This window comes from Anolis sagrei, chromosome 1, assembly GCF_037176765.1.
Source record: "Anolis sagrei isolate rAnoSag1 chromosome 1, rAnoSag1.mat, whole genome shotgun sequence".
NCBI lineage: Eukaryota > Metazoa > Chordata > Lepidosauria > Squamata > Dactyloidae > Anolis > Anolis sagrei.
In genome coordinates this window covers 306,635,108-306,662,864 of record NC_090021.1, presented here as the reverse complement: position 1 = coordinate 306,662,864, position 27,757 = coordinate 306,635,108, and the positions used below count along the sequence as shown (strand labels likewise).

At 43.7% G+C, this 27,757-nt stretch overlaps 1 protein-coding gene across 3 annotated transcripts; it reads left to right on the top strand.

Moving 5' to 3' along the window:
• Positions 1–27,757, top strand: ZDHHC22 (zinc finger DHHC-type palmitoyltransferase 22). 3 transcript variants are annotated; one of them, XM_060757984.2, is made up of 3 exons: positions 1–435; positions 4,601–5,182; positions 27,242–27,757. In XM_060757984.2, the coding sequence occupies exons 2-3, from the start codon at positions 4,615–4,617 to the stop codon at positions 27,505–27,507; spliced, it is 834 nt and encodes a 277-aa protein (XP_060613967.2). In that variant the 5' UTR covers positions 1–435; positions 4,601–4,614; the 3' UTR covers positions 27,508–27,757. The 3 variants fall into 3 exon arrangements, with proteins under 3 accessions (XP_060613967.2, XP_060613976.2, XP_060613982.2); XM_060757993.2 differs by lacking the exon at positions 1–435 and adding an exon at positions 1,871–2,314; XM_060757999.2 differs by lacking the exon at positions 1–435 and adding an exon at positions 2,474–2,520.

Genomic DNA, 27,757 nt, shown 5'->3' with positions numbered 1-27,757 from the left:
GAGATGGGGCCATCCTGATCTCCCTGGGGATGGCCATCAATGGGGAGTGCTTTGTAGTGCTCCTGCATGGCAGAGGGTTGGCCTGAATGCCCCTGGGGTTTCTTCCAACTCCATGATTCTCTGATCCCTCCAGGGAGGGCAGAGCTTGGGTTGGTGCTGCTGGTGCTGAAGGGACAGCTCCCTGCGGAGCACAAGCAAGCGCCTCCTTCCTCCGCTTCAGCACTAAGGAGGCGGACAGCTCCCCGCTTTAAAGGAAGGCGGATCCGCAGGCGCTACAGAAGGGCTCGGGATGAATGGCGAGTGTTGGGGGCTCTTTCAAAGATTTCTCCAAGGTTCACACTGCTGGAGGGAGAAAGAGAAAGAAAGGAAGAGACTGTCCTGAGGCTGGCCAACGCTGAAAGACACCGCAGCCCTTCCTCTGCTCCAGGCGCCCAGGTAAAGACGGTGTCGGGGACGCAGCAGCGAGAAACCCAGCAAAGGGAATGTATTGTCGAAGGCTTTCATGACTGGGTTGTTGTGAGTTTTCCGGGCTGTATGACCATGTTCCAGAAGCATTCTCTCCTGACCTTTCGCCTGCATCTATGGCAGAGATCCTCAGAGATTTTGAGGTCTGTTAGAAAGTAGGAAAATGAGGTTTATATCTGTGAAATATCCAGGGTGGGAGAAAGGACTCTCGTCTGTTGGAGATAGGTGTGAATGTTTCCATTGGCCACCTTGATTAGCATTTAATGACCTAGCGGTTTCAAGGTCTGGCTGCTTACTGCTCGGGGGAATCCTTTGTTGGGAACTGATTAGCTTGCCCAGATAGATTGTTTCTTGTCTGGAATTCCCCTGTTTTTGAGTGTTGTTCTTTATTTACTGTTACGATTTTAGAGTTTTTTTTAGAAATACCGATTAGCATTTAGCCTAGCAGTTTCAGGGTCTGGCTTCTTACTGCCTGAGGAAATCCTTTATTGATAGGTGATTAGCTGTTCCTGATGTGAGTTTTCTGGGCTATATGGCCAAGTTCCAGAAGCAATCTCTCCTAATGTTTTGCCTACACCTATGGCAGACATCCTCAGATGTTTTGACGTCTAGAATCATAGAATCATAGAGTTGGAAGAGAACTCATGAGCCATCCAGTCCAACCCCCTGCCAAAAAACAGGAAAATTGCATTCAAAGCACCCCCAACAGATGGCCATCCAGCCTCTGTTTAAAAGCTTCCAAAGAAGAAGCCTCCACCACCACACTCTGGGGCAGAGAGTTCCACTGCTGAACGGCTCTCACAGTTAGGAAGTTCTTCCTAATGTTCAGATGGAATCTCCTTTCTTGTAGTTTGAAGCCATTGTTCTGCGTCCTAGTCTCGAGGATAGCAGAAAACAAGCTTGCCCCCTCCTCCCTATGACTTCCTCTCACGTATTTATACATGGCTATCATATCTCCTCTCAGCCCTCTCTTCTTTAGGCTAAACATGCTCAGCTCTTTAAGCCGCTACTCATAGGGCTTGTTCTCCAGAACCTTGATAATTATAGTCGCCCTCCTCTGGAAACATTCCAGCTCGTCAATATCTCTTTTGAATTGTGGTGCCCAGAATTGGACACAATATTCCAGGTGTGGTCTTACCAAGGCATGACTTCCCTTCCTTTCTCAGAGAAATGCTTTTGGAACATGGCCATACCATCCGGAAAACTCGGAACAACCTCAGCAAGGAGACTTCAAGGTTATGGGCTGGTCCCACCAGTTGGGCGGATTGGGAGTTGGAATCTAGCGGGAGAAGGATCTCAGGTCCCGAAGCCTGGCAGCAGGAAGAAAGTGGAAAAAAGGAACTGGGGAAAAAGTTCCCCCGAGGGTTGTGATCCCGGGAGCAAGGTGTGCCAGGAGCGGGCCTCCTCCCCTTAAGGGCTGCGGCTCCTAAGTTTGGCCTTCTCGTCCGGAGAGAGCAAAGGAAGGCATGCCCTCAAAGCCCAGCCTGCCGCCGTAGCCCAGACTGCTTCCTTTGGTTGCCTGGTTTCACGGATTGGTTTTTTGGGAGAGACATTCCAGAGCAGAGAGGGAAAGGAGAGCGCGGGGGGAGAGGTTAGACTTGGAGGCGAACCTCCCTGTTTGGGTGCCTGCGCCCCGGCGGTGGGTGTGAGTGGGAGGCAATGTTTCGCGTTGAGTGACTGCGAGGCGATAGCACACACACACACACACACACACACGGAGAGACACAGAGACACGCACTCACACGTCCACGGAGGCGGAGGTCCTCCCAGCTGCACCGCTGGAAGCTGGACAAGCCCTTCACCCGCTGCTCTCCGCCTTCCCTTGCTTCTCAGGACAAGCGCCGACGAGGTAAATCAAGCCGGTTGCAGATGGAGGGCTTTCCGGGCGAAATTAGAGCATTGGAGGGTGTTTTATTTCTCTCTCTCCGTATTGCAGCGGATTAGAACAGCCACCCTGCGCTTCCTCCCCCCCTCCCTCCCTCCCGCCCTGGTGATACATAATCAATAACAACAACAGACACCAGCAACTCTGGGAAACGCAGAGCCTCCTCGGAAGTAAGCCTTGAGACGCGCAAGAGGGACTTGCTCCCAGGAAAGTCAGTCTCTTAGGCTGGGAGCAAGGGAAAGACGGGGAGAAGGGAGGCGATGCAACTGGCAGGGAGGCAGAGGACCCTAAAGACAAGCTTCGGAGATGGCTGAGAACCTGCCGACTTCTCTGGGGTTCCGATTTGAGGGTCTTGGGGGGCGAAAAGGAATGAGGTCTCCTTATCCCGAAGAGTTTGGTTTCCCGGTGTGAGGACCACTAAGCTGGGAAACGAAAGGTATATGTCTGGGTTGTTGTAGGTTTTTCGGGCCATGTTCCAGAAGCATTCTCTCCTGACGTTTCGCCTGCATCTATGACAGGCATTCTCAGAGGTTGTGAGGTCTGTTGGAACCTAGGAAAATGAGGTTTATATTGTCAGCATTGATGTATCGGTGTGTGTGTTTTCCGGGCTGTATGGCCATGTTTCAGAAGCATTCTCTCCTGACGTTTCGCCTGCATCTATGACAGACAGCCTCAGAGGTTGTGAAGTCTATTGGAACCTAGGAAAATTGGGTTTATATTGTCTGCATTGATGTATCGGTGTGAGCTGGTGCTGGATTGGGTTGTTGTGTGCTTTCCGGGCTGTATGGCCATGTTCCAGAAGCATTCTCTACTGATGTTTCACCTGCATCTATGGCAGGAATCCTCAGAAGTTGTGAGGTTTGTTGGAAACCAGGAAAAATTGGGTTTATTTATCTGGAATGTCCAGGGTGAGAGAAAGAACTCTTGTCTGTTCGAGGTCCGTGTGAATGTAGCTTTTGGTTCAAGGTCTGGTGCTAGATTTTACCTTTGTAAGGTAATGGTGAAACCAGACTCAAGACAAAGGGAAATGGAAAAGGATCTGGGGGAAGGAGAAGGCTTCCTATCACCAGTACTAGCACTAGGAGATGATCTAAGGTAGTGGTTCTCAACCTTCCTCATGTCACAACCTCATGTCACAACAGTTCCTCATGTTGCGGTGACCAGCAACTATGAAATTATTTTTGTTGCTACTTCATAACTGGAGCTCCCGGTGATGCAGCAGGTTAAACTGCTGAGCTGCTGAACTTGCTGACCAAAAGGTCGCCAGTTCGAATCCGGGGAGCAGGATGACTCCCCGGATGGTCTTTGGTGACCCCTCTGATACACCCCTCACAACCCCCACCAGGGATCCCAACCCCAAGGTCGAGAAACACTGATCTAGGGTGCATCAACAATGTAGAATGACCTCACAGACCTCACAACCTCTGAGGGTGTTTGCCATAGATGCAGGCGAAACACCAGGAGAGAATGCCTCTAGAACATGGCCATATAGCCCCAAAAAACTTGCAACAGCCAAGTGTAGAATGAATTGAGTTTGATAGCACTTTCACTGACATGTGTCAATGTTGTGGAACCATGCTGAGACACCAGCACTCTTTAGCAGGGAAGGCTTAAGATCTTGTGAAGGTACAACTTCCATGATTCCAGAGCACTAAACCATAGAAGTTCAAGTGGTGTTAATCTGCATCCATTACAGTGTAGAATGGATAGAGATTGATACCGGGCTTTAGCACAGCAGGTTAAATCATGAGCTGCAATACATTTTGTCAATCAGGAGGTTGAAAGGCTGGGTCAGGATGAGCTCCTGACCTTTAGCCTATCTTCTCTCTTCTTAGTGGTTCAAAAGCAAAATGTGAGTAGATAAACAGGGACCGCTTAAAAGCAGGATTTTAAAGGCACCTGGAAAATGATGATGATTTATCAAAAAAGGAGGAAGTTTACAAACAAGGAGATGGATTGACAGCACCCTCCTCCCCATGACTGGATCCGAGCACAAGCTTCCAGGATGCTGAAGATGGGAAAGCCTATATCCCTCAATCTATGTACAATTGTCTGCTTTGTCAAGTATATAAAAAGGCATTGGATGTTTGCTGCACATGTATGTTCTGTGATTGGGTTGAGACGGGTGAAATATAAATACTGTCAATAAATAGATGCACTCCTGGGTGCCAGGGAAGCAAGACAATCTCCACAGCTGAGGGGCTCCCATTGACCCTTGTTCTCCGCTTGTTCTCTTTCTCCCTTCTGCAGGAATGTAACCCACTATGCTGGTGCTCAGGTTCCTCAATGTGGTGGCTCCTGCCTATTTCCTGTGCATCTCCATCGTGACCGTTGGCCTCCAGCTTTTTCTTTTCATCCCCAGCATGTTCCAAGACCCTTCGGCCACCCCTCTCTTCTCCTCCGCTCTCCTGCACGGAGCCCTCTTCCTCTTCCTCTCGGCCAATGCTCTGGGAAACTATATCCTTGTGATACAGAACACCCCTGAGGACTTGGGTGTTCAGGAGGACCTGGGCTTGGCCAAACCAGTGGCCCCTGAGTCAGAAGAGGGTGGGAATGGGTACCCTGGTTCAGTGTTGCCTGCTGGCACTCACTTCTGCAAACTGTGTGCCAGAGTCACCCAAAGGCACGACCACCACTGTTTCTTCACAGGGAACTGCATTGGGAGCAGGAACATGCGGAACTTTGTCATGTTCTGCCTGCACACCTCTTTGGCTTGCCTCGATTCCATGGTGGCCGGGGTGGCTTATATTTCTGCTGTGCTCTCCACCTCCTTTGCCAGCCCACTGGCTTTCCTCACACTTCTGCCTCACTCCATCAGCCAGTTCTTCTCAGGTAAGTATCGTCCATCTAACTGACCGAGCATCCTAGCTGCTTCTCTTTGGTCTCCCTTTTCCTCCCACACACTTCTTCAGAAATGATCCTTTCCCATGAATTCTTCTTTTTCCTCTCGCTATGAGGAATGCTGGAGGGTGGAAGAAATGGCAACTGTGTGATCGGAGTCCCTTCAGGGAGAGAGGCCGGGTTATAAATAAATATCATTATTATTGAATATTATTTGATATATAACAAGATGAGTACACAGTAAAGAAGAACACTATGCTGGCTTTTGTATTTGATCACACATCAGACACTTCCCAAGTGTCTAGGACTGTGTGGTGTATCAGCAAATAATGTATGCATATCCAATTAAGGTGGCCTTTTGCAGCTGACAGATGGTAATTTTGTCAGTGCCGATTGTTTTTAAATGCAGGCCAAGGTCTTTAGGTACTGCACCCAGTGTGCCGATCACCACTGGGACCACCTTTATTGGCTTGTAACAGTAAATAATAATAATAATAATAATAATAATAATAATAATAATAATAATGGTGCAAAAGGCCACCTTACTGGGATCTGCACACATTATTTGCCGATACGTCTCACAGTCCTAGACACTTGGGAAGTGTTTTCTGCTGCTCTGGAGACTAGGATGTGGAACAATGGCTTCAAACTACAGGAAAGGAGATTCCACCTGAACATGAGGAAGAATTTCCTAACTGTGAGAACTATTCAGCAGTGGAACTCTCTGCCCCAAAGTGTGGTGGAGGCTTCTTCTTTGGGGGCTTTTAAGCAGAGGCTGGGTGGCCATCTGTTGTGGGGAGCTTCGAATGCAATTTTTCTGCTTCTTGGCAGGGGATTGGACTTGATGGCCCACAAGATCTCTTCCAACTCTATGATTCTATGTTAGTATATGGGGTTTTTTTAATGGAGAAAGAAAAAAAGCAGATTCAACAAAGATATTAAAGATTATGCTAAGTCAGAAGAAAGGGAACCATTTCTCTCCTGCCCATCCTCCTTAAAATATTAGGATGTTTGGGTCTCAGTTCCTTTGTTACTCCCAACTGGAACACCAACTGAACTAACTGGATTTAATTATCTATTGACTTAACATTCAGAGGGATAACGAGTCAATGTGTTGGAACTAACCAAGAAAATTCCAAACATGGTCAGTTCAACTCATGCAGATCCATTGAACCTACTGGATTTACTTATATGTTGGTTTAACACTTTGGAGACATGAGAGAAGCCTCTCACAGTCTGGTAAAACATCCGGGTGTCGCCTGGGCAATGTTCTTGCAGATGTCCAGTTCTCTCACACCAGAAACAACTTGCAGTTTCTCAAGTCACTTCTGACATGACAACAAAATACTTCCGGTGTGGGGTGGAGGTTTCAATGGGTTGGAACTAACCAGCAGAATTCCAAACAAGGTCTCTTCAACTTTTGTGTGTGTCAGGAGCAACTTGAGAAACTGCAAGTCGCTTCTGGTTTGAGAGAATTGGCCATCTGCAAGGATGTTGCCCAGGGGATGCCAAATCTTTTGGTGTTTTACCATCCTGTGGGAGGCTTCTCTCATGTCCCCGCATGGGGAGCTGGAGCTGACAGAGGGAGCTCCTCTGTGCTCTCCCTGGATTTGAACCTCCGATGTGTTGGTCTTCAGTCCTGCTGGCACAATGGTTTAAACCACTGTGCCTCTGGGATCCATTGAACCAACTGGATTTACTTGAGTGTTCACAACATTCAGGCACGGAGGTGGGGAAAGACTTCAGTAGGTTGGAACTAACCAACAGAATTCCAGCCAAGGTCAGTTCAGGACAGAGGAAAATAAGTACATCTTTCTTTAGTGTATTGTCAAACTCTGGCATCCAGTTGCAAAATGTATAAGATTTACTACAAAACAAGATTTAATGCAGTTAGTAGCCATCATGGCTAGATTTAGGAATGACCACTGACTTGAATGGCTTTGATCGGGCAAATTCATGGGCAACGGGGCCATCAGTGGTTTCTTGTCATGTTGGACATATGCTACCAGCAGTGTCAGAAGCTGTATGCCTCTGAATGCCGATTGCTGGGAATTGATAAGAGAAGACTGTTTTTGTGTCCCTGTCCTACTTGTGGGTTTCCCATAGGCACCCTGTCAATACATGTTGGAAAGAGAATGCTGGACCCAATGGGTTTGGCCCAGCATGGCTATTATGTGCTGAAGATACCGGACAAAACCATCCTGAAAGAAAGGTTAGGGCTGACTTCAGGTTACAGCCAATGCTATGTATAATTTATTAGAGTCTAAGAAAAGCACCCAGCAGTCCTGAAGGGTGAGTCAATGAGAAGCAGCCCAAGGCCATTGTCTGCCTGAAAGGTTTAGTGCACATGGAACGATGGTGGAATGTTTGCATTATTATAGCAAGCTACAGAGAGGTTGGTGGAATTGCTTGTTGAGGAATCTCCTTTCTCCAAAGTGAGGCACCGTGAGGCAGAGCTGCCTGAAGCAGCTGACTTGGAACATCATAAAAGGACAGCTGGATGGGAATATCATGAAATGACAGTGATAGTTGAATTTTTACTGCTAAGTGGCCAAAATAGCTTGAACAACCTTTTTACACCTTGAATGTGTGCATGCATTTGCTGCTGCTGACTCCGGCAGTAGAATGTCTTGAGACAGTCCTGGATATAGCTATTCACTGATGGACACTGACCTTGCCTCCCTTTTTTGCGGCAAGCACTGCAGTAGATATGTAACGGGATCATTATCAGAAGAAGAAAATATAAAATATAATTTTCATTTTAATTTCTGCTGAATTTTACTGTAGTCAGCCATATGTATGAAGAAACATCCATAAGATTGAATTCAGCCTACTTTTTTTTCTGTGTCAGGAGCAACTTGAGAAACTGCAAATTGCTTCTGGTGTGAGAGAATTGGCTGTCTGCAAGGACATTGCCCAGGGAATACCTGGATGTTTTGATGTTTTACCATCCTTGTGGGAGGCTTCTTTCATGTCCCTACATTGGGAGCCAGAGCTAACAGAGGGAGCTCATCCGGACTCTCCCTGGATTCAAACCTGCAACTTGTTGGTCTTCAGTCCTGCTGGCACAAAGGTTTAACCCAGGGATCCTCAAACTTTTTAAACAGAGGGCCAGGTCATAGTCCCTCAAACTGTTGGAGGGCCGGATTATAATTTGAAAAAAAATATAAGTAAATGAATTTCTATGCACACTGCATTTATCTTATTTGTAGTGCAAAAAGAAACAAACAAACAAACTCAAAAACAATTAAAATGAACAATTTTAACAAATATAAACTTATTAGTATTTCAATGGGAAGTGTGGACCTGCTTTTGGCTGATGAGATAGGATTGTTGTTGTTGTTGTGTGCTTTCAAGTCGTTTCAGACTTAGGTTGACCCTGAGTGAGGGCTGGGTAAATGACCTTGGAGGGCCGTATCCGGCCCTCAGGCCTTAGTTTGAGGACCCCTGGTTTAACCCATTGCGCCACCAGGGCCTCCATTAGGCCTACTATTATCTCATTATACAGAGCCTCCAGTGGTGCAGAAGGTTAAATGCTGAGCTGCTGAACTTGCTGACCAAAATATCAGTGGTTCGAAACCAGGGAGTGGGGTGAGCTCCTGCTGTTAGCTCCATCTTCTGCCAACCTAGCAGTTTGAAAACATGCAATGTGAGTAGATCAATACTCACATTACCTTCCCAAAACCTCCAGGGGTAAGGTAATGTTGCTCCATGCAGTCATGCCGGCCACATGACCTTGGACTGTCTACGGACAATGCTGGCTCTTTGGCTCAGAAATGGACATGAGCATCAACCCCCAGAGTTGGACATGACTAGACTTAATGTCAAGGCAGGCATGTAGCCGGGGGGGGGGGGGCTTGTGGGGCTTCAGCCCCCCCCCCCAAATTCCCATGGTGGTTCACGAAAAGGCCTTACTGGTGCATTATTTAAATTGTTATGTTTATTCATATCATGATCAGCATACTCAATATATCCCATATGCATGGGGGTATTGGGGTAACGATACAAAAGGTTTGCTAGGGTAGACCCTCTTTCACTCAGTCTCAGCCCCCCCCGAAACAAACTCAGCCCCCCCCCCCCCCGAATTGAAATCCTGGCTACGGGCCTGTGTCAAGGGAAAACCTTTACCTTTACCTTTACTACTATTATATTCACTCAGTAAGACTTTCTTCTGGGTCAGACATGCAGAAGATAGTGCTATGAATATTTGGTAGCAGAAGGAGACGAGGATCAGAATTAATGTGGTGCTATATAACACTTGCAAATGCTCTCCTGTCTGAGCTTGAGAGAAATTCTGATCCTGACCTTTCTGGGCAGGATCAAATAGGCCTTAATCATGTTGTTCTTCCTCTGCTCCAAACTTATTGCTATTCCTCCTACCACCATACCCTACTGTCTGTGTTCGGTTTCTACTTTCCTTCTTCATGTTTTCAAATTCATCCCACTCTTGCTCTCTGTTCCAAAATTCAACAACAGAGCTAAAGACTGTCACAATGAGGGAGTGCACACAATATTTATGCTATGCTTCAATTTTGAAAAGGTCTGCATAAAATAGGATTTCCCCCACTAAACAGGCTTACTCATGTTGAATATCTCTAGCTTGATGACTGTACGACTTAGAAGAAAGCTTCAGTGTCCTCTAGTGCTTTACTGCTTCCCTATAACAGGGAAGGGAGAAAGGTCATGGGTTGATTATATTCAAGATTATCAGTGATAATTGTTGACTCTCATTCGTGTTCATGATTACTCTTTATTGTTTGTAGCAACTAAGACTAAATGGAGCCAGTTTGGTTGTCAGAGAACATAATAACTGCAAAGGGCAGATAAGGTCTAAAACATCAATTTCCTGGCAGAGCTGCATAAGGAGAGTCTCTCCTTGCAGCACTAAGCTATATAACTGCTGTTCAAGCCCCCTCCCAAAATCTAATTGCTAGCCTCCAACCAGAGTAAAGCTATGAATCAATAACATTTACATCATAGTCAACTTCAGTCATTCATTTAATATGTCTATGCTAATCAGGACTGGTATTGGATTTAGGCCATTGAAATCAAGGGGATTTATGCCAACCTGATGAATAAGTACCATTTATTTTAATGGGTGGAGCCTGTGGTGGCGCAATGTGTTAAACTCTTTTGCCAGCAGGACTGCTGACTGATAGGTTGGCAGTTCGAATCCGGTGAGCAGGATGAGCTCCCTTCTCAGCTCTAGCTTCCCATGTGGGGATGTGAGAGAAGCCTCCCACAGAATGGTAAAAACCTCAAAACATCCAGACATCCCCTGGGCAATGTACTTGCAGACAGCCAGTTCTCTCACACCAGAAGCGACTTGCAATTTGTCAAGTTGCTCCTGACATGAAAAAGAAATTAAAGAGTCTATTGGGGGTAGAATGATTGGATTTAGTTCACTGTCCTGTTTCTCCAAGTCCAGGGTTGCAGTTCAAATCAACATCTTTATTAATGACTCCGAATGATGAAGGGTTAGAAGGCATGATCATCAAGTTTGCAGATGACACCAAATTGGAAGGACAGCGAATACCTCAGAAGATAGGAGCAGAATTCAAAAATGATCTTAATAGACTAGAAAGATGGGCAAAAGCTGACAAAATGAAGTTCAACGGGGACAATGTAAGATACTCCACTTAGGCAGAAAAAATGAACTGCAAAGATACAGAATGGGGATACCTGACTCAAAAGCAGTACGTGCGAAAAAGATCTTGGGGTCCTCGTGGACAACAAGTTAAATATGAGCAAACAATGTCATGCGGTGGCAAAAAGCAAAAACAAAAAAATGGGATTTTGGCCTGCATAAATGGGAGCCTAGTGTGCAGATCCAGGGAATCCATGCCACCCCTCTATTCTGCCTTGGTCAGAACACACCTGGAATACTGTGTCCTGTTCTGGGCACCACAACTTAAGGGAGATGTTGACCAGCTGGAATGTGTTCAGAGGAGGGCGACTAAAATGATCAAGGGTCTGGAGAACAAGCCCTATGAGGAGTGGCTTAAAGAGCTGGGCATGTTTAGCCTGCAGGAGAGAAGACTGAGAGGAGTCATGATAAGGGCCATGTATAAATATGTGAGCAGAAGTCATAGGGAGGAGGGAACCAAGCTTGTTTTCTGCTCCCTGGAGACTAGGATGCAGAACAATGGCTTCAAACTACAGGAAAGGAGATTCCACCTGAACATGAGGAAGAACTTCCTGTGAGAGCTGTTCAGCAGTGGAACTCTCTGCCCCAGAGTGTGATGGAGGCTCCATCTTTGGAGGCTTTTAAACAGAGGCTGGATGGCCATCTGTCGGGGTGCTTCCGTCTTCTTGGCGGGGGATTGGACTGGGTGGCCCACAAGGTCTCTTCCAACTCTATGGTTCTATGATTCTGCAAGGAGACTGGAACTCATTCACAGTACATTGTTGTAATGCTCTTTCATTTAAATGCTTTAGTTCCATCCTTGGAATCCTGGGATTTGTAGTTCTGAGAGGCACTGGACTTCTCTGGTAGAGAATTCTAAATGCCCTCTCTAAACCGCCAATTCCAGGATCCTATGGGATATAACCATGGCAGTTAAAATGGAATCGTATTGCTATACTTGTGCAATGTGAATGGTCTGGGTTGCATTTTTGAAGGGGAGGAAATCAAAACATTTGAATCAATTTCTAAAGCTATGAGCTTGCCAGGTTTCTTCTGATACCAGTCAACATTATAAAGTAGAAAGAAGTGGGATCTAATAAAGTTCATTCCATCAGGGCTCTTAGTTTCAATTGCTTTATTTCTTAGTTCCTTCTTTCTAAGTCCTTTTAGACGGTCTCTGCTAAGATGTGCTATTGCTCCATGTTAGCCTTGTTATTATGAAAAGTCCCGCTCTTTAATTATGAATCTGAGCACGCTACTTGCATAATTCAAGAGGTTGTTGTAATTTAAAACAAGGATGTATCATCCCCAAGAGTCTAATGTAGTGAAGAGGTGTGCATCACATTGAGAAACTGGGGAGGGAGAAGCTTTTCTCCTTGTCCTAGAATACTAGGACCTGCCATCTCTGTGAATTTCAGTACCATTAGAAATAGTGATAGCTGAAGCAGAAAGGTAAGGAATCATTTCCTCTTCAATTGGTGCACAGTGGGCCCTCGGTATATGCTGGGGTTCAATTCCAGGAGCCCTTCTGGATACCCAAATCCATGGAAGATACTCAAGTCCCATTATGCAATGGTGGAGTAAAATGGTGCTCTTTATATAAAATGACAAAATCAACTTTCGTATTGTTGAAGGATTTCATGGCCAGAATCACTGGGTTGCTGTGTGTTCTCCAGGCTGTATGACCCCCTGGAGGTGCAGCAGATTAAACCTCTGAGCTGCTGAACTTGCAGACCGAAAGGCTGGTGGTTTGAATCTGGGGAGCAGGGTGAGCTCCTGCTGTTAGTCCTAGCTTCTGCCAACTTAGCAGTTTGAAAACATTAAAATGGGTTGTCGGTTGCTAAATCAGACTTTGATTTGGCTACATGTTAATAATAATGTTTTAAATGTATTTTAATCTAATGTTTTATCTTTTGTTTAATGTTGTATGTAATGTGTTGTATTGGTCCATTTAGTTTTCTTGGCAAGGATACTGGGGTGGTTTGCCATTGCCTTCCCCAGGGATCATGCTTGGTCTGACCTCTCTGCCACGACCGTCCCGTCTTGGGTGGCCCTTCACGGTTTCGCTCATGACATCACTGAGGTGCTCAAGCTCCAGCGCCACGACAAGGCGGAGATCCTTTGCTGGAGTGCGGGGCTTGATGAATGCAAAGCTGGGGTGAAAATTGCTGGAAGAAACATTAACAACCTCAGATATGCAGATGACACCACTCTGATGGCCGAAAGCGAGGAGGAGCTGAGGAGCCTTCTAATCAAGGTGAAAGAAGAAAGCGCAAAAGCTGGGTTGCAACTAAACATCAAAAAAACCAAGATCATGGCAACAAGCATGATTGACAACTGGAAAATAGAGGGAGAAAATGTGGAGGCCGTGACAGACTTTGTATTTCTAGGTGCAAAGATTACTGCAGATGCAGACTGTGGCCAGGAAATCAGAAGACGCTTCCTTCTTGGGAGGAGAGCAATGTCCAATCTCGATAAAATAGTAAATAGTAGAGACATCACATTGGCAACAAAGATCCGCCTAGTCAAAGCCATGGTATTCCTTGTAGTAACCTATGGATGTGAGAGCTGGACCTTAGGGAAGGCTGAGCGAAGGAAGATAGATGCTTTTGAACTGTGGTGTTGGAGGAAAGTTCTGAGAGTGCCATGGACTGCGAGAAGATCCAACCAGTCCATCCTCCAGGAAATAAAGCCCGATTGCTCGTTGGAGGGAAGGATACTAGAGACAAAGTTGAAGTACTTTGGCCACATCATGAGGAGACAGCAAAGCCTGGAGAAGACAATTATGCTGGGGAAAGTGGAAGGTAAAAGGAAGAGGGGCCGACCAAGGGCAAGATGGATGGATGGCATCCTTGAAGTGACTGGACTGACCTTGAAGGAGCTGGGGGTGGTGACGGCTGACAGGGAGCTCTGGTGTGGGCTGGTCCATGAGGTCACAAAGAGTTGGAGACAACTGAATGAATGAACAACAACAAAATGTGTTGTATGTTGTCGACATCAAATTGCTGCCGTTGTAAGCCACCCTGAGTCCCCTTTCGGGGGTTGAGAAGGATGGGGTAGAAATGTTGAAAATAAATAAATAAATAAATAAATAGATCAATAGATACCACTTCTGCGGGAAGGTAACAGCACTCCATGCAGTCATGCTGGCACATGACCTTGGAGTTGTCTATGGACAACGCTGGCTCTTCAGCTTAGAAATGGAGATGAGCACCACCCTCAGAGTCAGACACGAAAAGACAATGTCAGGGGACACTTTTCCCTTTACCTTATGGCCATGCTCCAACAGCATTCTCTTTTGACGTTTCACTCACATCTATGGCAGGCATCCTCAGAGGCTGAGAGGTCTGTTGGAAACTGGGCAAGTGGGGTTTATATATCTGTGGAATGTCCAGGGTGGGAGAAAGAACTCTTGTCTGTTTGAGGCAAGTTTGAATGGACAGTCCACAGATAAATAAATCTCACTTGCCTAGTTTCTAACAAACCTCGCAACCTCTGAGGATGCCTGCCATAGAAGTGGTCGAAACGTCAGGAGAGAATGCTTCTGGAACATGACCATACAGCCAGGTAAACTCACAGTAACCCAAAATCAATATTTGTTGTTCAAAATATTTTTTTAAAAAAAATCAAGTTGTGGATGGTTGAATGGGTACAGAATCCATGGATATGGAGATTTAACTGTAACCACCATAGGGCAACTTCCATCGCCTGATTCATTAGACTTGTGAACTAAATCGTTTCTTCTTAGGTAGGCTGGACTGGATTTCAGATTAGGCATGTATGCCTAATGCCATCAAAACCCCACCACCACAATTCAGTATTTCTGTCATGACATTATAGCAACAATGGCGCCATTATTGTCATGAAACCGTCTCATGTCTCCTTGGAAGAGAAAAAAATCCAGGTGCTGAAAAGCGGGGGAGTTCTGTAGCTTGCCTCATCCCTGGCTTTTGCAAACTTTGCTCAGAATGAATCATCAAAACAGCAATTTCAGCTGTTTATTTGCTTACTTCAAGGAGGAGATTAAGAAGCCGGCACACGTTTTAAAGTAAGTGGCTTTGGGAGATTTATATTTGGAAGAGGAAGCAAAGGAGTTGGTTATTCCCTGCTCGGCAAGCCTTTAAATCATGACCCTGCAGCCTTTTCGAGGGGAATGTCTCTGAAAATCTCCCTCCAGAGTTTGAGCATTGAAAGGGCATCACACAGGCTTCCAATTACTGTTTGTCTCCAGACTTGCTATCCATGATTTTAAAACTGTCTCACCCAGGAGAGAAATTACATGTCCCTTCTCTTTGCTTTCTGAAAAGACCCTGGTCTGACTTTTGCCATTCAGTGTTCATGGTACCTTCCAAAATGAGTGGGATGTGAAGAAGGATCAAAGCATTTAGAAGGCAGCATTGAATGGATCCCCTTAAGATGCCTTTTCAAGTTTACAGTAGAATCTTGGAATAACCAGCTGGCACAGTCTCCTTATACTATACTATAACAAGCTGCCATTTGCTACCGCTAGAAGTAGAATAGAGATTTTTCTCTTTCTCTCTTTCAATTCCTCTCTCTTCCCCTTACCTCTCTCTTTTGTGACCCTCAAATGCAGGTCATGATTCAGGCAAAGTACTTCTTAGAAAAGAAAGTAGTTCTTCCCACAAACAAATACCTGTCTTTTGCATTTTGCTATGACTTAAATACATCCTGTTTTTTTTAATTGGAGGAATACATGGAGAATCAACCCACTGATGTCTATTATCCATCTTAGCAAAATACCAGGAGAGATACTACCATTAGCAGGGCGAACCAGTCACCTCAGAAAAAGCAATTATATTATCGTTATTATTGCATTTTTTATGTCAGGAAGAGAGACACGTTTGTGGGATTTTCTGCCTCGGATGCCAACATTCATTGGGTAGCTTCAGGTACCATGTGCAGGGCTGGATTAACCATTAAGCAAAATAAGCACATGCTTAGAGCATCAAGGGAAGAGGGGCACCACAGAGATTTTCTATTGCCAGATTTGCTATGGACCATATGGCAGGAAGCTGCAAATGATGCAGCTGAATCAGGTTTCATATAAAGGGGTTCCCACAATAAAAGACTTTGCAATTAGAAAAAGTAGGGGAAAACTTTTCAAATATAAATAAAATGGAAGCATACAACCCCCCCCCCCACTATTTTGCATTTTACTATTAGTTTTGTTTCTTTTAAAAATATACAATTTTATTTTACAGTTTATTATTGGTTATATTTTACTTAACACAATCCACTGATTATTTTTTATTTAGGTTTCTTGTGCCAATTTAATACGTTTTGTTTTTATTTTCATATTGATTTTCCTTTGTTATTACTTGTTTGATTTCATAGAATCATAGAGTCATAGAATCAAAGAGTTGGAAGAGACCTCATGGGCCATCCAGTCCAACCCCCTGCCAAGAAGCAGGAATATTGCATTCAAATCAACCCTGACAGATTTGATTTAATCTTAAATTGGCTATAAGTTTATTATTGTCCGTATTGTTTTCACTGTCATATTGTTGTTAAACCACTCTGAGTCCCCTCAGGGAGATGGGGTAAGATATAAATAAAGTTGATTATTATTATTATTATTATTAATTATTATTATTATTATTATTATTATTATTATTATTATTAACATAACAAGATTAGTACCCAGCAAACAAGATCACTATACTGGCTGTTGTATTGGATCACACATTGGACACTTCCCAAATGTCTAGGATTGTGTGATATATTGGCGAATAATGTGTGCAGATCCCAGTAGGGTGGCCTTTTGCAGCTGACAGATGGTAATTTTGTCAGCACCAATTGTGTTTAAGTGCAGGCCAAGGTCTTTAGGCACTGCAACCAGTGTGCCGATCACCACTGGGACCACCTTTACTGGCTTGTGCCAGAGTCTTTGCAGTTCGATCTTTAAATCCTCATATTGTGCCAGCTTTTCCAGTTGTTTCTCTTCAATCCTGCTGTCACCTGTAATGGCAACATCAATGATCCATACTTGGTTTTTTAACACGATTGTGAGGTCAGGAGTATTGTGCTCCAAAACTCTGTCAGTCTGAATTCAGAAGTTCCAGAGTAGTTTCATGTGTTCATTTTCTGTAACTTTTTCAGGCATGTGATCCCACCAGTTCTTTGTCGCAGGCAGATGACATTTGTGGCCCAAGTTCCAATTAATCATCTGAGCAATGGTGTTATGCCTCTGCTTATAGTCTGTCTGCACAATCTTCTTGCAGCAACTGAGGATGTGATCTATTGTTTCATGTAGACTCATTGTTTCATGCTTCCTTTCAGAGTCTACATTTGGGATCTGTCGTTAACTTTTCCATTCTGGCTTTGATGGCATTGGTTGTAATGGCTTGTTCTTGGGCTGCCAGAATCAGGCCCTCCGTCTCCTTTTTCAAAGTTCTATTTGTGAGTCACATCCATGTTTTTTACTTTGTCAATTTTGCTCTTAATTTTTCCCAGGAACTGTCCATGAAGTGCCTTCTTTTGCCAGTTTTCTCTTCTGCTTTGCATTGTATTTTTTATGATATTACTATTATTTGAAACACAACAAGATGAGTCCACAGCAAACAAGATCATTCTGCTGGCTGTTTATTGGATCACATGGCGGACACTTCCAGCGAATAATGCATGCAGATCCCAGTAAGGTGGTCTTTTGCAGCTGGCAGATGGTAATTTTGTCAGCACCAATTGTATTTAAGTGCAGGTCAAGGTCTTTAGGCACTGCACCCAGTGTGCTGATCACCATTTGGACCAGTTATCATCATCATCATCATCATCATCATCATTTAGATGGAGGCACCAAAATCTTTTAAATCTTTTAAGTACTTAGAGTCTCTAAAGGTCTTAATCTGATCTTAACTGTGTTCCATGACTTGGGAGGAAGGGACACCATTTGCCATTAAGTAGAACCTCCATATTCTGAAGCAATGTATCCATGAATAACAGATAAGAAAATAAGAAACACAGCAAGTTTATTGCCTTCAGGCTCTACTTGTAAGGTCCCAACTGCTGGCATAATTGGAAGCAGGGTGTATACTGTAAAGCAGGGTGTATACTGTGACAGCCGGTTATTTCAAGATTATGTGGATTTGGTTCTGATGTGAACTAGCGAAACTCCACTGGATTCTTGTTAGGGTCTAAAATCTTCATAAGTAGACGAATTCTATGGAAACTAGAATTGCAGCATTGTCTGTATCCAGTAGAAGGCTGTTGTTACTTTATATGTAGAAGAACCAGCAAAGTATCTGATGTACATCAGTGTGCAATGCAAATCAGTGCCCAAGGTGCATCAGTGTGTGAAGTGCATCACCAGCCACACAATGAACCTAAGTCTCCAGTGTACTTAAGTGAAGGATTTGGATTGGTGCCAAATGCACTCAGTTGCCTAATGCACATTGGTACACAATGCACATCAGTGCGCACTGGTACACATTGTACTCGTCATTGTCCCATTACACATTTTTCACAACTCAGTAAAAGGGTTTCTTAGCACCTCTGCTATCTACTTAGATATATGTTAAGTTATGTAGCATATTGAATCATAGAAGACTCTGATGTTTTTAAAAAATATTCTTATGCCATGCAAAATGTTTCTTTGAACCAAATCTAGGAAATGGTGTGAAACCTGGATGTAATGTTGAAGGATTGCTTGTGTTGTAAATTGCTTTTTTTGACTACAGTTCTTAGCATCATCTGGCCAGCATCTTTCACCATCTGAAGGAGCATTTCTTATAAACACATTGTAAACAGCAAATCTTCTAATTTGATTCTACTTGTTCTATGTTTATTCATTCAGTCACTTCTGACTCTTTGTGACCTCATGGACCAGAACACACCAGAGCTCCCTGGTGGCTGTCACTTCAAGGATACCATCCATCCATCTTGTCCTTGGTCGGCCCCTCTTCCTTTTTCCTCCAATTTCCCCTTCATCATTATCTTCTCCAAGCTTTCCTGCCTTCTCATTATGTGGCCAAAATATCTAATCTTTGCCTCTAATATCCTTCCCTTCATTATTTCCTGGCGTATAGACTGGTTTGATCTTTTTGTAATCCAAGGCACTCTCAGAACTTTCCTCCAACACCACAGTTCAAAAGCATCTATCTTCCTTCGCTCAGTCTTCCTTATGGTCCAGTTCTTGCATCCATAGGTTATTACAGGGAATACTATTGCTTTAAGTATGCGGATCTCCGTTGCCAGTGTGATGTCTCTACTCTTAATTATTTTATTGAGATTGGTCATTGCTCTCCTCCCAAGAAGTAAACATCTTCTGATTTCCTGGCTGCAGTCTATGTCTGCAGCACTCTTTGTGCTTAGGAACACAAAGTCTGTCACAGGCTCCATGTTTTCTCCCTCTGTTTGCCAGTTATCAATCAGTCTGGTTGCCATAATCTTGGTTTTTTATATTTAACTGAAATCTAGCTTATGCACTTTCTTCTTTCATTTTGGTTAGAAGGGTCCTCAGTTCCTCCTCGCTTTCAGCCATCAAAGTGGTGTCATCTGCATATCTAAAGTTGTCAATGTTTCATCCACCAGTTTTAACTCCTGCCTTGGATTCATCAAGCTCCGCACATCGCATGATGTGATCTGCATACAAGTTGAGTAGGTTGGCTGAGCGTATACAGTCCTGCCATACTCCTTTCCCAATCTTGCACCAGTCTGTAGTCCCATGGTCTGTTCTTACTGTTGCTACTTGGTCATTATACAGATTCCTCAGGAGACAGACAAGGTGGCTTGGGATCCCCATACCACCAAGAACTTGCCACAATTTATTATGATCCACATAGTCAAAGGCTTTAGAAAAGTCAACAAAAAAGAAATAGATTTTTTTTAACACCCTGCCTTCCTCCATTATCCAACGAATATTGACAATTTGATCTCTCATTCCCCTGCCTTTTCTAAACCCAGCTTGTACATCTGGCAACTCTCACTCCATATATTGCTGGAGTCTACCTTGCAGGATCTTGAGCATTACTTTACTGGCATGCGAAATAAGTGCCACTGTATGAAAGTTTGAGCACTCTTTAGCATTCGATAGCTAGAAGTTTTACAAGAATGTATACATTCCTCCCTAGCATATCATGCTGGAAGAGGAGACATTGAAGTTGTCTGTGATTTACTCACTATTATTTTCCTCATTGATTGTTTAAAGACAGAAGCGTGGATGCAAATAACTCTGACCTTTCCTATTGACATCATCTCTGGGCAATATCCTCTTCAGGTTGAGATCGTAACATTTTTCTAAAGGTCTTGTTGAAAACCCTGGAGAAATGTCTTATGTTGTTTGATAGTTACAAATACCAAAAGGAATGCCACCGAAAGCTTTTTAAATGCCACCACACACTATATAGTAGTGGAATCAATCACTCTATCTCAGTCCAAATCAGTGAGATTTCTTGATGTACCTGAACACTGGAAATGCTTTCTGTGTAGCTGCAGTAAATCTGTACCTGCTTATCACAACAAACAATTACCCATTCAATTGATTTATTTCTGAGGGTATATGGACACCAAGAAGATGTTCAATGAGACACTGAAGCAATTTCTACATGCAATCCATTGCCTTTCATTCTGACTCAAAGAGAAATCAGGCCTCTAACGTGGCAAAGCTTAATAAATACACTTTATTTATTTTCTGCTCTATCTCCCCAGAGGGACTCAGAGAGCGTTACAATATACAATATACACACATGAGGCAAACATTCAATACTTTTTACACACAGTGAAGAATAACATACAACACAAGCAAAAGCTAAAAGCCTTCCCCTTTTTTCCATCTCCAGCATCTGGAGGTGATGCTCAACTACGTCCATGCGGAGGCACTCTTGTTTCATTCTTCCATGCCAAGGAGCCTGTTGTCCATAGACATCTCCGATTGTGTTATAGGCATGTCTGCATATCTACATGAGCGCCCTTTTACCTTGCTGCCAAGGTGGTACCTATTGATCTAGCTGTATTGTATGCTTTCAAACTGCTAAGTTGGCAGAAGCTAGGACTCACAGTCAGGAGCTTGCCCTGATATTGTTCCATTCTATGGATTCCTAGGACATATAGTTTAGAGATCAGCTTCTAGTGCCTTCCTGTCCTTGCAGACAGCCAATTCTTTCACACCAGAAGTGACTTGCAGTTTTTCAAGTCACTCCTGACACGAAAAAAGTGCCTTCCCAGACTATGGAATCTGTGACCATTTAATTACAAATTTAAATGCATGCCAAATAACCACAGTAATCCTTCAAATAATCTATAATTGTAAAAGGCACCATAATCCTAGCATTCTTGGATATATTACAAGTGACCAAAGGACAAACTGTCATCACCATTCAGGCTTAAAAGGAGAGAATCAAATATCTTGAGTTTCTAATTCAGCATCTCCATACTGGAGCCTCTCTTTGAAAGAGACTGGCAAATTTCAGGTCAGCAATATTACACTTATTATGGCAGAAGGAATCCTCTGGATACAATCAACAGGGTTCAAGGCAAAGAAAGTTTCATGAGGATCATACATTGTTAGATTGTAATGGAGATGTGCTAATGAGGTATACACTCATTAGAAATATAGAGAATATACATATTCTTATGAAGAGTGAAAACAGTAGATTGCTATGACAGTCAGTAATAAATGTCTATTTCTCCTCAACATCTATTCAATATCAATATGCATGTGCTAAGTGCCTCCTGTCTACAAACTCTAGTAGCACATTCTAGTCTAGCCTATATGTTGCACATTCTAGTCTAGCTTCTGCGTTGGAATGAATATGTCAACCTCAAACTGTCAGAGTCTGGCATATCTGACAAGACAGTTAAGTCCCAGTGAGAGGAATTAAATGCAATAACATTGAAAGTGTCCTGTTTTTTTATTGCTTCAAATGGGATGGCACTCTTTGCCCCAAGTCATGGAACATGACATGTTCCATTCTGACCTTTCCAGAGATTTCATAGGCTCCTTTTGAGATACTGTTCATCTTCTGTCTTGGGCTTTAATGTACAATTTGGGTGGCTTTTTCTTTGTCATCTAGAAAGAGGCTAGAGATTGCATATGTCACATGTGCCATTTAAAAATACAGGCACCATTGAAGCAAAATTATATATATCTCATTCATTGGTGGCTGGTGGCTCTGATGCCAGTGGACTGCTGAATCCACTCTTGGGTTTAGTATGGATTTTAAAGGAACAAACTGCTGTGCTGAACTCTACCTTCCCAAATAGTTTCAGTACCTTAGTTGCCTTCTTGTAACAACTCGGAGTGGATTCACTGCCCCATTCACGTTAGAGCCATTAGCTGCGACTAGCCTCATTCTATAATTAGGAAAGGCTAGCATGAAAATACATGTCTGCTTTCACAGTTCGTTGCCCAGGTGCTACCTGTTGGTGGACAACTTCAGTGTGTTTGCCTGCTCTTCCTTATTAGTGCTATTATTGTGAACATTCATGTCATTTCCAGCTTGTAGCAACCTTAGGCGTGGGATTTTCTTGGCACAATTTGTTCAGTGGGTCTGCCTTTGTTGTTCTCTTAGACTTAGGGAGTGGAACTTGCACAAGTTCACCCAGTAGGTTTCCATGGCAAAGTGGAAATTGAAACCCTGGTTTTGAGGGACTTAGTCCAACATTCAAACCACTATACCATGGTGACCCCCAGTCTTCTAAGCTACTTCATCCTTGTTACTTCACCTTTAAACTGGACTTGGACTGGACAGCTCTTGCAGCAAAGGACCAGAGACTGTCTTATGAAAGCTCTTCATAGAATGCCACAATGCAAAGGAGAACAGGGATTCTGCCTCTTGAAGAGCTGTGCAGAAGAATGATTTTCAACAAGTAGGTAAAGGTAAAGGTTTCCCCTTAATATTAAGTCTAGTTGTGTCCAATTCTGGGGGTAGAGCTCATCTCCATTTCTAAGCTGAAGAGCTGGCATTGTCCACAGACACCTCCAAGATCATGTGGCCAGCATGACTGCATGGGGCACCATTACCTTTCTGCAAAAGCAGTACCTTTTGATCTACTCACATTTGCATGTTTTCGAACTGCTAGGTTGGCAGAAGCTGGGGCTAACAGTGGGAGCTCACCCTGCTCCCCAAATTTGAATCATCGACCTTTCAGTCAGCAAGTTCATCAGCTCAATGGTTTAACCCGCTGTGCCACCGGGGGCTTCTTTCAACAAGTATGTCATGATTAAAGGTGCATTTAGTTATGTGATTTTGCATCTGAAAAATCCATATCTATGACAGCTCATGCTAAAATAAAAATCAGGTAGTTTAAAAAGTGCAGCTACATTCAATTTGTCTTTCCCCCTCTTCCACTCTCCTTTTAATGCTGCAAGAGATGAACATGGCTTCTTCTTTGAAAATGTTTATAGGTGAAGGAGCTCTTTCTCCCTTTACCTTCAGCCATTTTTTCTGGCTTTTGCAATGTTTTTGTTTTCTTGTTGTTCATTCGTTCAGTCATCTCCGACTCTTCGTGACCTCATGGACCAGCCCACGCCAGTGCTCCCTGTCGGCCATCACCACCCCCAGCTCCTACAAGGTCAGTCCAGTCACTTCAAGGATGCCATCCATCCATCTTGCCCTTGGTTGGCCCCTCTTCCTTTTACTTTCTACTTTCCCCAGCATAATTGCCTTCTCTAGGCTTTGCTGTCTCCTCATGATGTGGCCAAAGTACTTCAACTTTGTCTCTAGTATCCTTCCCTCCAGTGAGCAGTCGGGCTTTATTTCTTGGAGGATGGACTGGTTGGATCTTCTCGCAGTCCAAGGCACTCTCAGAACTTTCCTCCAACACCACAGCTCAAAAGCATCTATCTTCCTTCGCTCAGCCTTCCCTAAGGTCCAGCTCTCAGCAGAAATTACTAGCTACATACTAAACTATACAAAATAAATGTCCAGTTGACCTCCCGATTCAGTTAATAGTAGGAATTGCATATATTTTAATGAAGGAAATAGCGAAGAAACAACTGGCTTATCTAAAGTGCAAGGATGTGTATCTGGAAGTACAGCCCACTGGATTTAACAGGACTTAGCTCCTGAAAGGAATACTTTTATTATAATTATAATTTCTAATAAGTATGTGTATGGTTGTGGCCTTAATTCCTTTCTTTATGCTGTCTAATCATGAAGAAGACCTTGTGTATATTGTACATTTTGCCTCAACTTGCTGTGCTGTGCAATAACTCCTGGTATCTGTAAATCAAGCCCTCAGTATCTGCTACAGCAGATGTGGGCAGCATATGGCCCTCCAGATGTTGTTGAGTACCACTTACACAATCCCCTGGGATAGGTTGTGTTGGCAGGAACTGATAGCAGTTGCAGTCCAATAACATCTGGGACACCACATGTTTCTCTACTCTGGAGGCTTCAGTAAGTTATTAGATGTAACTTAACAGTGCCAAGTCCAAATCTGGAAGGCATATTGGGGATTCCTGCACAGCATTCTGATCTTCACTCATATCTCTACTATTTCTCTCCCCTGGGCTCCAAATAAACAGGAGAAATCAGAGCAAATCAAGACAGTGGTTGCTGCTTATGCTCCTCCTCCTGGTTCTGTTTGCATGTGCAAAGAGATCAGACAGCTGAAAGCAAAGAGGATATGGAGTGGGACCAGGGGCTCTCTGGTTCAGCAATAAGCTGCCAGCTTGGATGTTTGCCTTGGCAGAAGCCTGAGAGAGCCAGCCCCAGCTGCCTGTCCTCCAGAGAGGCACTGAAATGTGATCTCCCCTAGCTGGTACCATTGGCCACTCTGGCTGTGATTGATGAGTATTATAGTCTGATGCATGTGAGGGATGCTAAGCTATAGAAGGTCTGCTTTTGCCAGATGGGTTCATTTTTGCATCCATCCAGATCTTGTGAAATTTCAGATTGTGAACTGGTCCATATGATGGGCATGAACGGGTGTGAATTGACTGTGGAATCTAAATGCAGAAACAAAATGTGTCTGTTCTTTGTTTGAATGTTGCCTGTGTCTCCTGTTATCTATCTAGAGTAATGGAAATATGCTATTTTGATATAGTTTAAACTTTTGATACAGTTTAAACTACCTGCCTAACCCTTTACCTAAACTTTACATATGTTGATAAATCATATGTTTCTCTAGATCAGTGGTTCTCAACCTGTGGGTCCCCAGGTGTTTTGGCCTACAACTCCCGGAAATCCTAGCCAGTTTACCAGATGTTAAGATCTGGGAGTTGAAGACCAAAACATCTGGGGTCCCACAGGTTGAGAACCACTGCTCTAGATCAATGGTTCTCAGCCTTCCTGATGCCTTAACCCCTTAATACAGTTCCTCTTGTTGTGGTGACCCCCAACCATAAAATTATTTTGTTGCTACTTCATAAGTGTAATTTTACTACTGTTATGGATCATAATAGAAATATCTGATATGCAGGATGCATTTTCATTCCCTGGACAAAATTTGGCACAAATACCCCATACACCCTAATTTGAATACTGGTGGGGTTGGGGAGGGATTGATTTTGTCATTCGAGAGTTGTAGTTGCTGGGATTTAAAGTTAACCTACAATCAAAAGGTATTCAGAATTCCATCAATGATGGAATTAAACCAATCTTGGCACACAGAACTCCCATGACCAACAGAAAATACTGGAAGGATTTGGTGGGCATTAACCATGAGTTTTGGAGTTATAGTTCACCTACCTCCAGAGAGCACTCTGGACTCACACAATGATGGATCTGGACCAAACTTGGCACAAAAACTCAATATGCCCAAATTTGAACAGTGGTGGATTTTTCGGAAAATAGACCTTGATATTTGGGAGTTGTAGTTGCTGAGATTTATAGTTCACCTACAATCAAAGAGCATTCTGAACCTTACCAGTGATAGACTTGGGGCAAACTTTCCACACAGAACTCCATGACCAACAGAAAAGACTGTGTTTTCTGATGGTCTTTGACGACTCCTCTGACACCCCCCTCCCTGAGGTCCCGACCCCAGATTGAGAAACACTGCTCTAGATGTTACGGCAAACACCATGATTCCTCAACGTTCGTACTGCTGGCTAAGGAAAATAGGAATTACAGTGTCAGAACATCTGGAGGACCACTCATTTTTCCCACCCTTGATTATACCTTGAGTAAATTGCTTTTTCAATGACAACTTCAAGAACTGAAATGGCCATGCTGGACAGGGTATCTTCTGAGTTATGGTCTATCATACTCATAATCAAGCCATGCACATGATTAAATGCATGTTCAAATTTCACAAATGAAAACCAGTACATGTGTGTTTAAGTGTGGTCAAAATGGCCACAATAATGAGGGAGATTGCATAAGTTGGAGGGAAGACAATATTAAAAGGAATTTTTTAAAATTTCATGCCAAAAGCATTGCATAAATAGATAAGTCTAAAGCTGATAAAATAAGGGCATGACAATAGCTTTGGACCAAAAACGGGCAACCGCAACTACATTGACTGTAGCTTTAAACAGTACTTCCTTTGTGCAAGAGGCAGGACATTGTGGGCAAGCATACAGATGCAGAGTTGTTTGTTCTGCTCCACAGTCATACAAGGTGGAAGATTCTTCTAGGTAAGGCCATTTTGTCAGGTTGTCTTTTGATCTACCAACTTTGCTTCTGAGTCTGTTGAGACTTCCAAGTTGTCCGTTCTTGGTTTGCCCCTGGAGGAAGACCCTTGTGGGGGGTCATGCAGTTGGAATTGCCTGAGGGACATTCATGCTGTTGCTGGAGGAAGATTTAGAGGAGTGGTGGTTCTCATGAAACTTCTCCTTGATTTAAGTCCTGTGATTATTCAACATGGCTCATTTAGTGCTATATTCATCTGCTTTGCTTGAGCATATTTATGCCAGATGGGGGAGTTAAATAAGACAAGGCCAGAGCTGATGTTCTTATTAATTTTGGGTCTGCACCCCATGCGCTATTAGTAAGTTTCTGCAGGATGTTATTGCATGCAGCTACTTTGTGTTTGGTGTTTGCAGTGTTTCCTAAACATTAACATTTGGTCAACTATTAAGAAGTGACATGATAGTCAGGTTTAAATATTTGAAAGGATGCTCAAGATCTTGAGATTAGGACATGGAGCAATGAAAAGAATTTCCACTTAAACATCAGGAAGAACTTCTTGATGGAAATAGCTGTTCAGCACAGGAATACACTGTCTTGGGGTATGTTGGAGTCTCCTTTTTGGAGGTTTTTAAACAGAAGCTGGATGGCCATCTGTTGGCAGTGTTTTGATTGGCCTGGATGAATCATAGAATCAAAGAGTTGGAAGAGACCACAAGGGCCATCCACCCTAATTCCTTCCCATGCAGAAAAACAAAATCAAAGCACTCAATCACAAGGAAATGTGATTGTGGCCCTTGTAATCAACTCTAAAACCCTATGAATCCAAGAAAATGTATTTGCTTTGCTTTTCTCTCCCCCCACCCCTGCCTTTTATTGGTTGTGGGTCTGCAGGAGCTCTTCTCAGCTTGGAAATGTTCGTCATCCTCATGCTTTACCTCTGGCTGGGGATTGGACTTGCCTGCGCTGGCTTCTGTTGCCACCAAATTCTGCTGATCCTGCGAGGGCAAACCAGGTACCAGGTGCGGAAAGGGATGGTGACACAAGCCCGGCCCTGGAAGAAGAACCTGGAGGAGGTCTTTGGGAAGAGATGGCTGCTGGGACTTCTCATCCCCATGCTCAACGTTGGAAGTGACTATCACAGGCAGAAAGAGAAGTGAGGCTTCACACACACCTCTACCCCAGCACAGATGGACGTGCACATAGGTGTGTACACATAGGCACATACACAAGTACATGCACACATGCTCTTACTGTGCTGAAATGCAGCCCTCTGGGTGGTTTGATCCTTTCCTTCACTCCTCAAGGTTCAAATTGGGGAGAGCGCAGATGAGCTCCCTCTGTCAGCTCCGGCTCCTCATGCGGGGAGATGAGAGAAGCCTCCCACAAGGATGGTAAAACATTTAAAAA

What these genes read in the sequence shown, in the direction of transcription:
- ZDHHC22 (XM_060757984.2), top strand. Translation starts at nt 4,615, where the DNA reads ATGCTGGTGCTCAGGTTCCTCAATGTGGTGGCTCCTGCCTATTTCCTG. An exon ending in CATCAGCCAGTTCTTCTCAG is followed by an intron (nt 5,183 to 27,241) that starts GTAAGTATCGTC and finishes GTGGGTCTGCAG; the next exon opens with GAGCTCTTCTCAGCTTGGAA.